Source organism: Myotis yumanensis, unplaced genomic scaffold (assembly GCF_028538775.1).
Source record: "Myotis yumanensis isolate MYYU_CA2020_CCGP unplaced genomic scaffold, mMyoYum1.0.hap1 SCAF_1, whole genome shotgun sequence".
In the NCBI taxonomy this organism is placed as follows: domain Eukaryota; kingdom Metazoa; phylum Chordata; class Mammalia; order Chiroptera; family Vespertilionidae; genus Myotis; species Myotis yumanensis.
The window spans coordinates 215,991,702-216,007,712 of NW_027223752.1; the positions used below are offsets into that span (position 1 = coordinate 215,991,702).

Here is a 16,011-nt window from a genome sequence, read left to right on the forward strand (position 1 = left end):
GTACATGCAGCAAAGTACGAGGTATGTTTACTCAGTAAGAAATAAGATACACTTTGGGTTTCTAAAATTTTGTCTATGTATGTACATTGAAAAAGAGTCTACAGCCCTAACCGGTTTGGCTCAGTGGATAGAGCGTCGGCCTGCGGACTGAAAGGTCCCAGGTTCGATTCCAGTCAAGGGCATGTACCTTGGTTGCGGGCATATCCCCCAGTGGAGGGTGTGCAGGAGGCAGCTGATCGATGTTTCTCTCTCATCGATGTTTCTAGCTCTCTATCCCTCTCCCTTCCTCTCTGTAAAAAATCAATAAAATATCCCTTCCTCTCTGTAAAAAATCAATGAAATATATTAAAAAAAAAAAAAAAAAAAAAAAAAGAGTCTATAGCCTAGTCGGTTCGGCTCAGTGGATAGAGCGCCAGCCTGCAGACTGAAGGGTCCCAGGTTCGATTCTGGCCAAGGGCACATGCCTGGATTGAGGGCTTGATCCCCAGTGGGGGGCATGCAGGAGGCAGCCAATCGGTGATTCTCTCTCATCATTGATGTTTCTCTCTCTATCCCTTTCCCTTCCTCTATGAAATCAATAAAAATATATTAAAAGGAAAAAGAGTCTACAAGTATTGTAAACTGAAAATTTACACAACCTTGCGTCAACATCTTACAAGGTAATTTATAATAGGAAATTTAAATGATAAAGTTGTGCTTTAATGTATTTTTACTAAAATAAAATGGGGTGAAATGAACATTACATGCATACATAGATAGATAGTATGTTACTATAGGACAGTGATGGCAAACCTTTTGAGCTCGGCGTGTCAGCATTTTGGAAAACCCTAACTTAACTCTGGTGCCGTGTCACATATAGAAATTTTTTGATATTTGCAACCATAGTAAAACAAAGACTTATATTTTTGATATTTATTTTATATATTTAAATTCCATTTAACAAAGAAAAATCAACCAAAAAAATGAGTTCGCTTGTCACCTCTGACACGCATGTCATAGGTTCGCCATCACTGCTATAGGACATACTCCTAAAAGCTTTATTAGAGAATTCATGTTATTTACTGAAAATCTTTAAATCTTTGATGATCGAATCAAAACACGTACCAAGTGTTTACTACCCTTTAAATCTGACCATTCTTTGCTGGGGATTGGCATGACAGCTTACTTGAATTCCATTTGTTATCCTTGATTTTTAATATGAAAAGCTCCAGCCTGCTCCATGAAAAGAGCACTTCATATAGTCATTCCATTCAGGAGCAATTCCATTTCCAGGTTAGAGAAACTAAGGACTGCTGAAAGCTCGATATGAATGCCCTAGAGATACAAAGTAATGATCAGTTTGCTCTGTAAAATAACTAGCACAAATCCTAATCAACATGATCTCTTCTAATTATCATTCCTAATGGAGGCAGGGGTAATCCAAGGATAGTGACCCAAGACTTTCTGAAACAATTCAGAGTCCTTTCTATGGTAATAGGACTCTTTCCAGAAAGATTTGTGTGCACTATGAAAACAGAACAAAATTACTTTCAATACTCACCCTGGATTACGCTAATTTTTGAATTAGAACCTAGTTAAATAATGTTCTATTTTCAAATAAATAATTTTAATTAGAATTAAACAATTTCAACTCATTTTAAAATTCAGACCCAATATAATTTATTGCATCTATCATCATATGCTCATCATTCTGAAACTTGTCTAGGAGAAACAGCTACCTGCTTCTTTTTCTTGTTTAAAGTTATGTGGAGGCTTAATCGCCTGTCCATAGATGAACACCCAGAAAGAAGATATAAACCATTTTCAGGGGAAAACATGCATGCATTTATTTTTAAGAATTCCCAGTAAGGGGGGAAAAAAAATTCAACATCTTTAAAAATGTGTTTATTTTTTTTAAAAAATCAGTTGTGTACAAAAGTGTTTCGTAGTTTTAATTCTCAAGACAAATACCCAACCCTCCCCCGACAGCCCGCCCTGTTTCATGGTCTTTCTGGTAACCCACCCACTTTCCCCATACAGGAAGTTAACGGCTTAGGACAGACCCTCCTACAGATTTATCATCACTAACAGATGGTTTAGAATAGAGATCTAGAGAAGCTAACAAGCAAGGTTCTTTCTTAGTGAGGTTAATGAGAATCCCTACAATGGCAGTAGACTTCCAGCAGACACCACAACAAAGCACCATCAATTGCTGAAAGCTAAAAAATAGATATTATTTTCAATAGTATTTCATTTTCTATTGGAAAAGTCTTTAAATTACATTAAATAAGTCTCTTTCCCCCCAAAAGAAATAGTCTAGCTTTTATTATGATGCCTGTAAAAAGTAGGTAACAGCAAGCACACAAGGATTGGTTAACAGCACAGTGCAATGATTTGTATCCACCCACCCGCTAGAACCAAACTGATAAACTGTGCCACACCTGATTAGATATATATAGCAGCATGGTTAAAATAACCAAGCAGAAGGTGACACATTCTCAACTTACATTTAGGTGATGATCACAGTTTTCTGAGGATAGATCAGTCCAATAAAGCGGTAAGAGAACAAGACAGGAGAGATACTGACATTCCTCTACCCCTGTGCCACAAGATTTTTGATCCATGTTGCAGCAGTGCAAATAGAACATGTGACATAATATGCAGACACTGCAGAAAAGTCGCATTTGGGGAAAAGGCTATTTATCAGTAAATACTTCAAGTTGCCTTCTTCCCTAGTGATAGCAATGGGCTGGTATTAAGCATTATTTTAAACTGGTACTAAAAGAATAGAAATGCAAAATTCTTAAATCAATGGTTTGTACCCTGGAATTGAAATTTCTTGAACTAGAAAAAGTGTTTAATACATCATTTTGTAAAAGTCCATGAAATAAAGTTAACTGTAAACAGACGGCTTCCTTTTTCATATCCAAACATTGTTTCCATCTATGTACAAGTATACCTGGCTCCAACTCTTCCCTGCCCGAATTTATCTGAAATCTTTGAAACAACAAAATGCTTTCTTTCCTCTGTTGCTACAAGATTGTGGAAACATTATCTTACTCCTATTGCAGAGTTTTAAAAGCTCAAATCAGGTGTAAACTTATAGCCAAGATCTACTTTCACATTGATAAACTTATTAAGCAGCCTAAACAGTAACACGATATGCTACATTCTGTAGTGCATAAGTAAGCAATATCCACCCAACTGCCAATTCTCTTGGATACTTAAAAAAATTATTTTGCATAGTTTTAAGCGTCACCAACAACCACAAATGTGAAACCACCCCCCCATCAGTCTTACTTTCATTTCATAGATTATTCTCCTTAAAAGCAAAATACTCAGAATCCAAACATATTTATATAATTGAATGTGTTGTGTTTAAGTAAACCATAGTCACAATTCCAAACATTTGTGGGAGCCAACTCAGAGCATCTAATTTAGTACAAGTCCTTCAAATATTTATATACTACTTACTACATACTTATTTGGGTCACAAATAGCTATTCATTCTTTCAGTTATCTGTACTGAAATATTATACAATTATTTGTTGTTGTAAAAGTCAGGCACATACTCACGGAATAGATTTGATTATAATAAAAGCCTGCTGGAGTATCAGTGTCTTCTAGCAAATCTGCCTGCCGTAAACAAGACATCCCTAAATATATATTTTTAACCACTGTTTTTGAGGCCTTTAAAAAAACTGGAAAATCACAAAAAAATTGAGAATTATAAAAATAATTTTTTATCAGGGTACCTTTTACCTAGACCTGTACTTTCAGTGTCCTTTTTCTAAACATATATAAGACCAGAGAAAAAAAGAAATTGCTTTAATTTCTTTGTTTAGGAAAATAAATCCACCTATAGAGAAATATGAAAAAAACAAAATAGGATGACAGTGTTCCAGAAAGGAGAATTATCACATTAAATGAAAATGAGGTAAATAGTTTTGAAATGAAAAATCCATTATGGAGAACCTCTCATACCAAATATTTTACTTTTCAATTTCCTGGGCACTGGGATGTTCAATTATAGTTAGATGAATAGATACCCTATGGGCTAATGTGCATAAAAATCAAAGGCAAGGTATAGCTGCCTCCCAGAGCTAAGTAATGCTTGACATTTAGTAACCTCTGAGCTCTCTCCTTTGTCTAACCACAGGACAATTAAATATACCCTGAAAATATAAGCAATTAGTAAACTGGGTAGATGTTTGATATTTAAAATAATCCAAATATATTACCAAGCTGCCCTCCACTTAAAAAAAAATTCTAACCAACAATGCAACAAAACTGTCCACATTTTCACATAATTCCAACCTTACTTCAAAATATAAAGAAAAGTACAAGGTATTAGTTATTTAAAATAAATAAAGAAAAATCTTGTTTCCTTTGGCATCTTTAGAAAGAAACTAAACTACAATTAAAGGAGGTGATTGTATAAAGAAATTTATGCTTAAGCAAACATATAGGGAAAAAAACATAGCAACTTGTGTTTAGTATGCAATATCTACTACTAGAGTTTACTATTGATTAGGAAAGCCTTACAAGTTTTTGGAAGAACCTTCACATCTTTAACGTTACAATATATTTAACAATGGTTCTTTTATTGCTTCTAAGATTATTGAGAATTCAATGAAATTATGATGAATTTATGGTTTAAAATTATTTTCCAAACACTTAACAATTATAATTTAGGATAAATAACACTTGAAGAAAGCAAACCTTTTATAATAGGACTTTCAATGTACAACCTTGCTTTAATTAATTCCAATTCCATTACATTTTTATTATTTGCACTGTCCTGAAAATTTAATAAGAACTGTGTTTCTATGCATAGAACTGCCTGCAAAAATCCACTTCAACCTTCATAAAATGGTCACAATAGTGTTTGAACTTGCAAAACTAAAAATTTTCAAACTTTAGAATTTAGAATGAAATGTAAGTTTAATACACAGAAAGTCTGACTATATGTACAAGAGCAGGTAAAGTTTTCAATTTTCGTATTATCAGAAACATCATAAAGAAAGCTAGATTTATAACACATTTCTATTCCTATGTGCATCTGAAGTATGTACAGTTAAACACCAACACAGCTTTCATGTGTAAATAGGGGGAAATGCAAGCAAGAGTGACTTTTAAAGTATCTGATAAAGCAATCTCTATAAAGCCAAAGTTAGGCTAAAAAACTGCAGTTGGTTTATTTCATCTTTTCGAGTTCTCAAAGAAAAACTTCATCTGCTTAAAAATAGATGTCAAATTCACTTGAAAAACTAAGTTGGGTTCTTTTATTAAATCTTGGGAATACTGCAACATCAAGTATTTACTGATTTTGCAAGAAACAAAATTGGCAGCTCCATCTTTACATTATTACTTAACATAGGAACGTTTTTAAGAGTAAAGAACTGTGACATAACATTCCATATGGACAACCTAAAAAATGAAGCAAGGGATACTGTCCCTCAGCACATTTCCCAGAGAATTTACTATTAGGATATTAGCTGTGTGTGGCAAGAGAGGAAAAATAAATATAGTGTCCCAGTCTGCTGACCAGGACAAAAAGGCTCTGAATAGGTCACCATCTTCATTCTAGATAAACCTCAAGTTTAAGAATTCTCAAATGCTTAAAATGGTGGTCTTTTCAGCTACCCATCTTAAGAAGTCAAGTACAAGCATGCAAGTAAATTCACAGGCACAGAGGATCCATGTTAAAAACAGTTAAGGTAGCTGTGATGCAACACCAACAATCTGAATGGTCCTGACACACTCAAAATATTACCTAATTATTCAACAAAACCCTGAAGCAAACTCTTGCTATTCTGGTACACTGCTAAATACTAAAGTAGCATGTTTTTTTCCATGGTTTCGCTTAGCTCAAAAAATTTTTACACTATTAAGTAAGAAAAAAATTAAAGTATTTCCCCTTTTTAAATTTACACAGACGTTTAATTAGCTTTATTTACAGAGCAGGGATGTTTTGTTTTGTTTTTTCAGTCTCCAATGGTGCCTAGATAACATCATTAGGCAAGAATGCCAGTTTAAAAGAAATCTATGCAGAATCCTAAAAATAACAGATGTTGATGCTCCTCAAGAAGGGGCAAGCTTGACTATACCAGCAGCTCTCTCATTATGCCTCAGTTACTCAGAAGCAATTCTGTTGCAGTCTCTACATCCCATGATTTTGAAGACAAGGCCACTATTACCGCATTCTGTAGAAATAAAAAGGGGGACAAAAAAAAAAAAATCAAATCTCAAATATCTTAAATCACTCCCTGTCTTTTTATATTTAGAAACCACACCCTATTTTTTTTTTTTAATCTTTATGTTGAGTTGCACTTGTGCATAAAAAGCTTCTAAAACAAATGATTGGAATGAGCAAAAGGAAAAGAAAAATCACTGATTTTTAATAACAAAAAGTTCATATATCAAAACTAAATTTAGAGTATTTTTGAACCAATTCTGTCAGCCAAGAATTTGCTGCAATCATTTAAAATCAATGAACATATCAAAAACAGCATGCCTTTATGTTACTTACCCTATCAAAGCCCATAGCACATAGGTTTTCTATTTTTTTGGTGTATTCTGGACTAGAAACTGGTGCTCCAGCATACACATGTGCCCAGAGTCGAGCTGTCTGTTTGAACATTTCAGGATTTTGCTTGTACTACATGAGAGAAAAAAAATTGGATTGACATGACGATAGAGTTATAACTAGCTAAGTTCTAACTGCCTAATAACCTGCTTTTTCTAAATAAAACTAATGTAGGTTTCAAATGTCATTGATTCACTCTCCACTGCAAACAAACTGTAACATTATTATAACATAAGCTAGAATTCATAAGTTGTATAGATGAAAGAAAGACAAATAACATTTATCAACTCTGATCTCCAATTTGAAATATAAGTAGTAGAAAACTAATACTAAGTCAAGTGAGGTGTTAGAGATTGTTTCTAATTAGAGATGTTTCTAAATACTGTGTAGGGCAAGTATTATACAACTAAATAGAATTACTAGTTTCTAAAATAATGTGAACATTAATTAACCACAGCTCAGGCTAGACACAACTGGACTTTACTGTTTTGCTAGAGCTGTATCAGTGTATAGCGATTTAAGAAAACCCTATATATCAACAATAAAGATTCAAAAAAAAGAAAAACACATATGCAAAGCCCTAATTTATACCACATGTTTTGAGATGATTATGAACTTACCATACAACACTTGTAAAGGATAAAACTTCCCATATGGATTGAAAAGAGGTAAATTTATTCTCAAATATTCCATTATTTAATAAAGCAAAGTATACACTTAAAATAACTGAGGAATTCACTTTCTTTCAGAAGTATTTTATACATCTTTAGTATTTTAACACCAAGATTTTGTTATATTTAAAATGATATAGTTTCTAATATTAATTCTTAACAAGAAAATAAGTAAAATTATTGGCTTGTTTAGGAGCTAGAAGAAATCTTTGAGTCCACCTCACCACTAAATAGGAAACCAAAGCTGGGACTCAGGCTATGCTTCTAAGTACCAAAAATGAATGGATAGCACATACATATGTATAACATGTAAAACCATAATTCTAAGCACTCGGAGACAAACAGAGTATTTTAACAAGAATATATATATATATATAAAACAAGGAGTGAACAACTTTTCAAGAGAAAAGAGAAGCTTGCTAAGGGGAAAAGTTTCATCAGGTAGCCCTGGCCGGTGTGGCTCAGTTGGTTGGAGAGTCGTCCTTTACACCAAAAAAAAGGCGTGAGTTCTATTCCTGGTTGGGGTGCATACAGGAGGCAAGTGATCAATGTTTCTCTCTCTCTCTCTCTTTCTCTCTCTCTCTCTCTCTCTCATCCTCGGGTGAGGCCTAAAAATGTTTCCTTAGGCCTCTAGCCAGTTGGACTCAGTGTATAGAATGTCGGCCCGAGGACTGAAGGGTCCTGGGTTCAACTCTGTTCAAGGGCACTTACGTCAGTTACAGTCAGGCAGTTCTGGAGGCAACCAATCCAATGTGTCTCTCTCTCTCTCTCTCTCACAGCGATGTTTCTCTCTCTGTGTCTCTCACGCTCCCCTCTACCTTCTCTAAAAATCAATGGAAAAATATCCTCGGGTGAGGATTAACAAACAAACAAACAAAAACGTCCTAAGGTAGAGGAAGCATGGCAGATTGGGTAAAATGACATGTAGAAACGAATGCATCTTGAAAAAGCTTGAGCTTGAGGAACAATAAGAATTTAGGGAATTAAACTGAGTATGTAGATAGCTCAAATCATGGAGGAACTTTGCAAACTCAAGAACTGAGACTTATGCCCTAGGCAGTTTGCCTCAGTGGACAGAATGCCGGTCTGTAAACTGAAGGGTCCCAGGTTCAATTCCAGTCAAGGGCACATGCCCGGGTTGCGGGCTCAATCCCCAGTAGGGGGCGTGCAGGAGGCAGCCAATCAATGACTCTCTGTCATTGATGTTTCTATCTCTCTCTCCCTCTTCCTTCCTCTCTGAAGTCAATAAAAAAAGTCTTAAAAAAAAGAATTGAGACTTACCAAGTAGGTGATAGAGCTAATAGGTTTTTAGTAGTAAAGTAAAGTAAGATTTGCACTTTATAAGGCTAACTGGTATCAATGTAGAACATGGGGAAGGGAAGTTCTATCACAGCAGTAGAAATGAGAAATTTTTAAAAATGTGTACTGCAGCAGAGAAGTATGATGACAAAGAGATAATGGAAAGAGAATCAACAAGAGAAAAAAATACCTAGAGAAGAATTCCAAGACTGTGATTGGATATTTAACTAAATTTATGATGGTATCATAGAAAGATAGACCGGTTTGCAGGATTTAAGATTCTGCATTCTGTTTTGGGACTGCTGTGCTGAGGTTTTCATGGAACATTTAGATAGAGCTATCCAGTTCCAAATTGGCTCTTGGGCTCAGGAGGAAGGTCTAGCCCAGGGGTGGGCAAACTTTTTGACTCGAGGGCCACAATGGGTTCTTAAACTGGACCGGAGGGCCGGAACAAAAACATGGATGGAGTGTTTGTGTGAACTAATATAAATTCAAAGTAAACATCATTACATGAAAGGGTACGGTCTTTTTTTTTTTTTTAGTTTTATTCATTTCAAACGGGCCGGATCCGGCCCGTGGGCCGTAGTTTGCCCACGGCTGGTCTAGCCTGAACATTTTATTAATATACAGATGGTAAATCATTGTGGATATGATCATCCAAGTGAGTGTATATAACAGAACCAATAAACTACATTTAAAAGGGAAGAGAAATAATTGTGGGAACTAAGAAGGAACGACTACAACTATGAAGATAAAAGAGAAGAGAACTGTTATTTCAGAAATAAAGCAAAGAAAAAATTTCTAGGTAAAAAAATCAATCCTAATATTTAGATAGGGGTTGGCAAACTTTCTTAAAGACCAGATAATAATTATTTCAGGCTTTCAAACCATACTGTCTTTGTCACAACTATTCAACTCTACCACTTGTAGCTAGAAAGTAATCAAATAGGTGTGGCTGTATTCCAATAAATTATTACTTACAAAAACAGTCTGACTATAGTTTGATATCCTCTTTCTTGAAGATCAAAACTAAAAAATAATTATTCCAATTGGCAATTATAAAGTCACTTCGGCAAACTTTACCATGCCACTTCAGTGCCACAGAAGCTGGTTAAAATTATCAAGAAGGGATCGTCATTTAATGGAGGAACAGATAAATGGATACACACATGACAGAGTATATGTAGGCAAATGTTAATCATAGAATATAGGTTAGGTAGGTATATGGATGTTCACTCTAATTCTTTTTAAAATATATATATATTTTATTGATTTTTTTACAGAGAGGAAGGGAGAGGGATAGAGAGTTAGAAACATCGATGAGAGAGAAACATCAATCAGCTGCCTCCTGCACATCCCCTACTGGGGATGTGCCCGCAACCAGGGTACATGCCCTTGACCGGAACCGAACCTGGGACCCTTCAGTCCGCAGGCCAATGCTCTATCCACTGAGCCAAACCAGTTGGGACCACTCTAATTCTTTTAACATTATCTGTTTGAAAATTTTTATAATATGTTAAAAAATCTACCATATACCCAATTAAGTTAATATATTAAAAATCAAGAAATTACCTTTTCAGATTAATAAAAGAAGACATTAACTTTTCACTATTAGATCTGACAAAATAACCTTATTGCAAGAAAGGAAACCATTTCCAAATTTAGGTTTGATAGAAGTATGTTCATATGTTAACAATGAAAACCACTAACGTAGAGACTAAAAGGTAAATATGTAAGCATCTTTCAAAAGAAGCAGCTATCTTACCTGATTTGCTACTACTGCATCCTGTGGATCATCTGGTTCTGCAGCTGCCAACAGTGCTTGTAATGACAATAATACCGTGCGGAGAGTCATTGCTGCTGCCCTAAAATTAAAAATAGGAAAAGATCAAGTTAAGAATGCTCCACATGACAAAAGGAAAGTGGATGTTTTCTGAATAAAAGATAACTACTGGAGTGAAAAGTAACCCAGGCTTTATCTTAATTATATAATTAAGTCATAGAATTTATAATTACATATTTGTGTACCGTATTTTTTTCTTCTTTACAATGACTGAGTCTTTCTATTTCTTTCTTTTTGTTTTTCATACTCACCCGAGGATATTTTTCCATTGTTTTTTAGAGTGGAAGAGAAAGGGAAAGATAGATATATCGATGTGAGAGAAATACATGCCTTGCACACGCCCTGAATAGGGCCTTCAGGGCCTGGCCAGGGAGGAGCCTGCAATTGAGGTAGGTGCCCTTGACCAAAATCGAACTCAGGACCCTTCGGTCCATAGGCTGATGCTCTATCCACTGAGCCAGGCTAGGGCTGACTGATGTTTCTTGCATTGAAGTTTCTCTCTCTCTATGAGTCATTCTATTTCTTAAGACAATTCAAACTGTCTTGAACTGGCTTTGTTTTTTTTCTTATTACCGATATCTTCAGGTAAGCTGTATCCACTGACTCATTAGGATGCCTACTACTACAAAAAATAAATAAATAAATAAAAATCCAAAATAACAGTTGTTGGTGAGGATGTGGAGTAATTGGAATCCTTTTGCACTATTGGTGGGATTGCAACAGAAACAGCATGGCAATTCCTCAAAAACAAAACAAAACAACAACAACAAATAAACAAAACATACCATAGAAGACTAATTTATTACCAAGAATGGATGATGTCTTAAGGCAGTGAGCATAACAAAGTATGCTTTACCAACTAGTAGCATCGGTAGCACTTGGGAACTTGTAAGAAATGAAAATTCTCAGCCTTATCCTAGACCTACTGAATTAGAAACTCTAGGGTGGTTTAACAGGTACTCCAAGTGATTCTGAAGTACAATAATCTTCAGAAATACTGCTTTAGTGCATTACAGATTAAGCTCACTGAGAAAGGCTATTCTAAACCGATAAAATAAATATCACATCTGCATGTCTATATTTTATATATTAGAGAAAAATTTACACAAGTTGTTCTTTAAAATGTTATCAGAGTAAGTCTTTATTAATCTAATTTATCCTTTTAGAGAAGCTACAGGAATAAGAAAAAACTGGTTATGCTAAAAACTGGCTGAAATGCTAAACTAGTATTAAAAGGAGAATAGGATTTAAAAACCATTATATAATCTTATCTAATAGAAATTACTATTTCTGAAATAGAGCTAGGGAAATAGAAAGTGCTTCTCTAGACTAAGCTTTAAAATTTCCTAAAGTTTACACAAGTTCTTTTCAATAAACAGTTCTAACATCTTTATACGGACAATATTCTTCTAAGACAGATGTCAAAGCATAAACAATACAAATTTAGTCCTTAAATGTTCATTGTTGTCCTGTCATTATCACCATAACAAGGTTGGAATCTTTCTTAATTAGAAATTCACTACTATAATTTCATTTTATGCTTCGGTAATTTTAAAGAGAATGTTTACAGACACATGCACATCAAAAACTACCTAGATAACCCGCTGGTGTGGTGGCTAAGTGGTTGAGCATCAACCCAGAAACCAAGAGGTCATAGATTCGATTCCCAGTAAGTGCACATGCTTGGGTTGCAGGTTTGATCCCCAGCAGAGGGCATGTAGGAGGCAGCCAATCCATGTTTCTCTTTCATTGATGTTTCTATCTCTCTCTCCCTCTTTCTCTCTCTGAAATCAATAAAAAATATATTTTAAAAAAGAGATAATGAGTATTTGTTGTAAAGCCACCTATATAGCCATAGTCGATTTGGCTCAGTGGGTAGAGTGTCAGCCTACTGACCAAAGGGTCCCTCCCGGTTTTGATTCCGGTCAAGGGGAACATACCTTGGTTGTAGGCTCCTCCTCTGCCCTGTCAGGGTGCTTGCAGGAGGCAACCAATCAATGTATTTCTCTCACATCAATATCTCTCTCTGTCTTCCCCTCTCTCTTCCACTCTCTCCAAAAATCAATGAAAAAATATCCTCAGGTGAGGATTAAAAAAAAAAAAAAAAGCTACCTAAATATACCAGCTTGAAGCAGACTTAAACCACCCAAAAAAGGACAAAAATACAAAATATCACAGAAATAGATATACAAAGTTAAGCTAGTTACTCTAATATCCCAATGGACTTGTTTAAGTGTCCTAACTTAAAAACACATGACATCACTTTAATAAAAATCCTAATTTATATAATTTTAAATTAATACAATTGTTTCTTAGAGAAGAAAATTGAAGAAAAATATTCACTCAGAGGAATTATTTCATTTTAAAGTTAAACTCACAATTATTTTAACTCACAATAAAAAGGTAAAACCATCCTATCCTATCTACACTAATAAAAGAGAAAAATGGTAATTGGCGTACGACCGCTACCCTTCCCATTGGCTAATCAGCGTATCCTTATGCAAATTAACTGTCAGCCAAGATGGCGGCCGGCAGCCATGCACTGAAGCGAGCAGGGAGGTTTGCTTCCTCCAGGGACTGCTGACTCCAACATTCCCCGCCTCACTTGCCGGACTCTCAACTGCAACTCTAAGCAACTATTACTATGTTGCAAATAAGAAGCTAAACAAAAGCGGCTTTCAGTCAGCCCCGGACCGCAACATTGTATCCATGTTTTCAGCAGCGAGGCCTCAGAGCTAAAGCTGGCCCAGAATAAAAAAAAAAAAAAAAAAAGAAAACAAGGAGCGGTTGGGAGCTTTTAGTCAACTGCCAGCGGGAAAACAGCCCTCAGCCCCTCACCCAGACTGGCCAGGCACCCCAGTGGGGACCCCCACCCTGATCCAGGACACCCTTCAGGGCAAACCAGCCGGCCCCCACCCATGCACCAGGCCTCTATCCTACATAGTAAAAGGGTAATATGCCTCCCGGCACCTGGATCAGCGGAGCAGTGAGGCTCCCGGCACCGGGATCAGCGTGACAGGGGGCAGCGCCCAAACCTCCTGATCAGCCCTGCTCTGTGCCTGATAGGGGGGAGCTCCCCAATCACCCGATCGTCCTGCGGCTCTGTGTGTGACAGGGTGCAGCACACCAACCCCCTGATCGGCCCTGCTCTGTGTGTGACAGGGTGAGGCGCCCCAACCCCCCGCCCCCACGGGCCCTGCTCTGTGTGTGACAGGGTAGAGCCATAACCACTCCATCGGCCCTGCCCCGAGTGTGACAGTGGTGGCGCCCCAACCCCCTGATCGGCCCTGCTCTGTGGGTAATAGAGGGTGGCGCCCCAATCCTCCTCCACGGGCCTTGCTCTGTGTGTGACAGGATAGAGTCATAACCTCCCCATTGGCCCTGCCCTGAGTGTGACAGGGTGCAGCGCCCCAACCCCCTGATCCGCCCTGCTCTGTGTGTGACAGGGGGCGGTGCCCCAACTCCCCTATCGGCCCTACTCTGTGAGTGACAGCGGGGAGCTCCTCAACCCCCTGATGGGCCCTGCTCTGTGAGTGACAGGGGGCAGCGCCCCAACCCCCTGATTGGCCCTGCTCTGTGCGTGACAGGGGGTGGCGCCGCAACCTCCCCATTGACCCTGCCTTGAGTGTAACAGGGGGCGGTGCCCCAACTCCCCTATCGGCCCTACTCTGTGAGTGACAGCGGGGAGCTCCTCAACCCCCTGATGGGCCCTGCTCTGTGAGTGACAGGGGGCAGCGCCCCAACCCCCTGATTGGCCCTGCTCTGTGCGTGACAGGGGGTGGCGCCGCAACCTCCCCATTGACCCTGCCTTGAGTGTAACAGGGGGCGGTGCCCCAACTCCCCTATCGGCCCTACTCTGTGAGTGACAGCGGGGAGCTCCTCAACCCCCTGATGGACCCTGCTCTGTTAGTGACAGGGGGCAGCGCCCCAACCCCCTGCTTATCGACCATCTAAATAATCTCTTAATGCCTGTTCATGTCTTTTGAAAGGGCAGTATCGAGAGCAATTTTTATGTGTTGTCATTTTCTTCCCCAGGTAAATTAGACACCTTTAGTCATGATAGGTGGGAAAAAAATCAGAAAATAGTTTCTACATAGACTAAGTGTAGGAGTTAAGAAATAAACCATACTAATATAAGTTGTTAAATATGAAAAGTAAACCACCATCTACATGTATTAGTAAAAGACCAAGATTAACAAACTGCTTTCTAGCATACCTGTCCCAGATTATTCATTGTTTATTCAATTTATTTTTCCCAAGATTACGATCCTATAGTTTTCTCTCTTTTTAAAAAATTGATTTTAGAGAGGAAGAGAGATAGAAACATCCATGATGAGAGAGAATCATAGATCACCTGCCTCTTGCACACCCCAGGCATGTGCTCTGACTGGAAATTGAACTGTGACCTCCTGGTTCATAGATCGATGCTCAAACACTGAGCCATGCCGGCCAGGCTATAGTTTTCTTTATCAAATTCAAGTTCTAAAGTCTAAACATCCACACTTAAGCAGAGATATCTACTAAATGTCAATTATACCTCAATAAAGCTGGGGGTGGGGGGGGGGGTAAATGGGGAGATAAGGGCACATATGTAATACCTTAATCAATAAAGAAAAATTTTTTTAAAAATAATAAATAAAGCTGGGGAGGCAGGGAGAGAACAAACCCATGGATATCCAATCTCACCTATTTTATCTGATGTGTCTTTGCTATCTTTTAATATTTCAATTATATAGGTATCAAACAAGACTAAATTTCAGCTCTATCACCTGCCTTAGGAAATGGAAATAGTTGATAAAAAGTCTTTTGGTACAAAAATTCAAGTTCTCTCCCTATATATACCCCATAATCGTTCAACTATCTATAGAGAGATAATCAGAGGTGGTAGGACTGCTGGCTTAACTCTGAGCAAAAAGGAAAGTCAGTGGAAGATTTTAGTCTGGAGCTTTATTTATTTTAAAAGAGGTGGCTATCATTCTGGCTGTTGAGAAGAGGCCGAGCAGGGAAGAGTCAGAAGCAGTGAGGCAAGGTACCATAATCATTCAGACAAGAGTTAAGGTGACTTAAATCAAGGTGGTAGAAGTGAAGCTACTAAGATTTTGGAAGTTCCACCAACAGAATTTAAAGACAGGGTACAGGGTACCAGAGAAAGAAGAATTAAGGACCATGATAAGACTTTGTTCTGAGCAACCGTGAGGATGTAATTGCTAATAACTTAGATGGGGTGAACCAGGTTTTTGGTTAGGGGGAATATCAATCAATTCAGTTTCCAACATGTTTAAGTTTGAGATAAGCCTAGAGTTCAGGAAAGATAAATTTGTGAGTTGCTAGTATGTAAACCATGAAGTTATGAGATCAGATGAGTTCACCAAGGAAGTGAGTATTGATGGAAAGGAGCAGAGGTCAGGACTTAGTCCTGAGGCATTCTCATATGTAAAGCTCCAGAGAGGGAGTAACCAGTTAAGGAGTCAGAGAGTGGGCATAGGAAAAAGGGAAGAACAGAATTGATATTGTGGAAACCAAGTGAAAAAAAAGGTATCTCTTAACACAGCAAATATTCATTAATATCACTGAACGATAGAGCTAGGGGTCTTGGAGATGACCTTATAGGTAAAAACAATAAGGCCAAG

General features: G+C 37.5%; 1 protein-coding gene across 1 annotated transcript in view; it reads right to left on the reverse strand.

The window, feature by feature from the left end:
* Positions 1-2,287: 2,287 nt before the first annotated feature.
* UBE2K (ubiquitin conjugating enzyme E2 K) overlaps positions 2,288-16,011 on the reverse strand; it is a 54,357-nt gene continuing 40,633 nt past the window's right edge. Inside the window, exons 5-7 of the mRNA XM_070397733.1 lie at positions 10,304-10,403; positions 6,512-6,640; positions 2,288-6,185 (exon numbers count right to left, since the gene is read on the reverse strand). Of these exons, the coding sequence (XP_070253834.1) occupies positions 6,111-6,185; positions 6,512-6,640; positions 10,304-10,403 (304 nt within the window). The 3' untranslated portion in view covers positions 2,288-6,110. The remainder of the gene's footprint in view (positions 6,186-6,511; positions 6,641-10,303; positions 10,404-16,011) is intronic.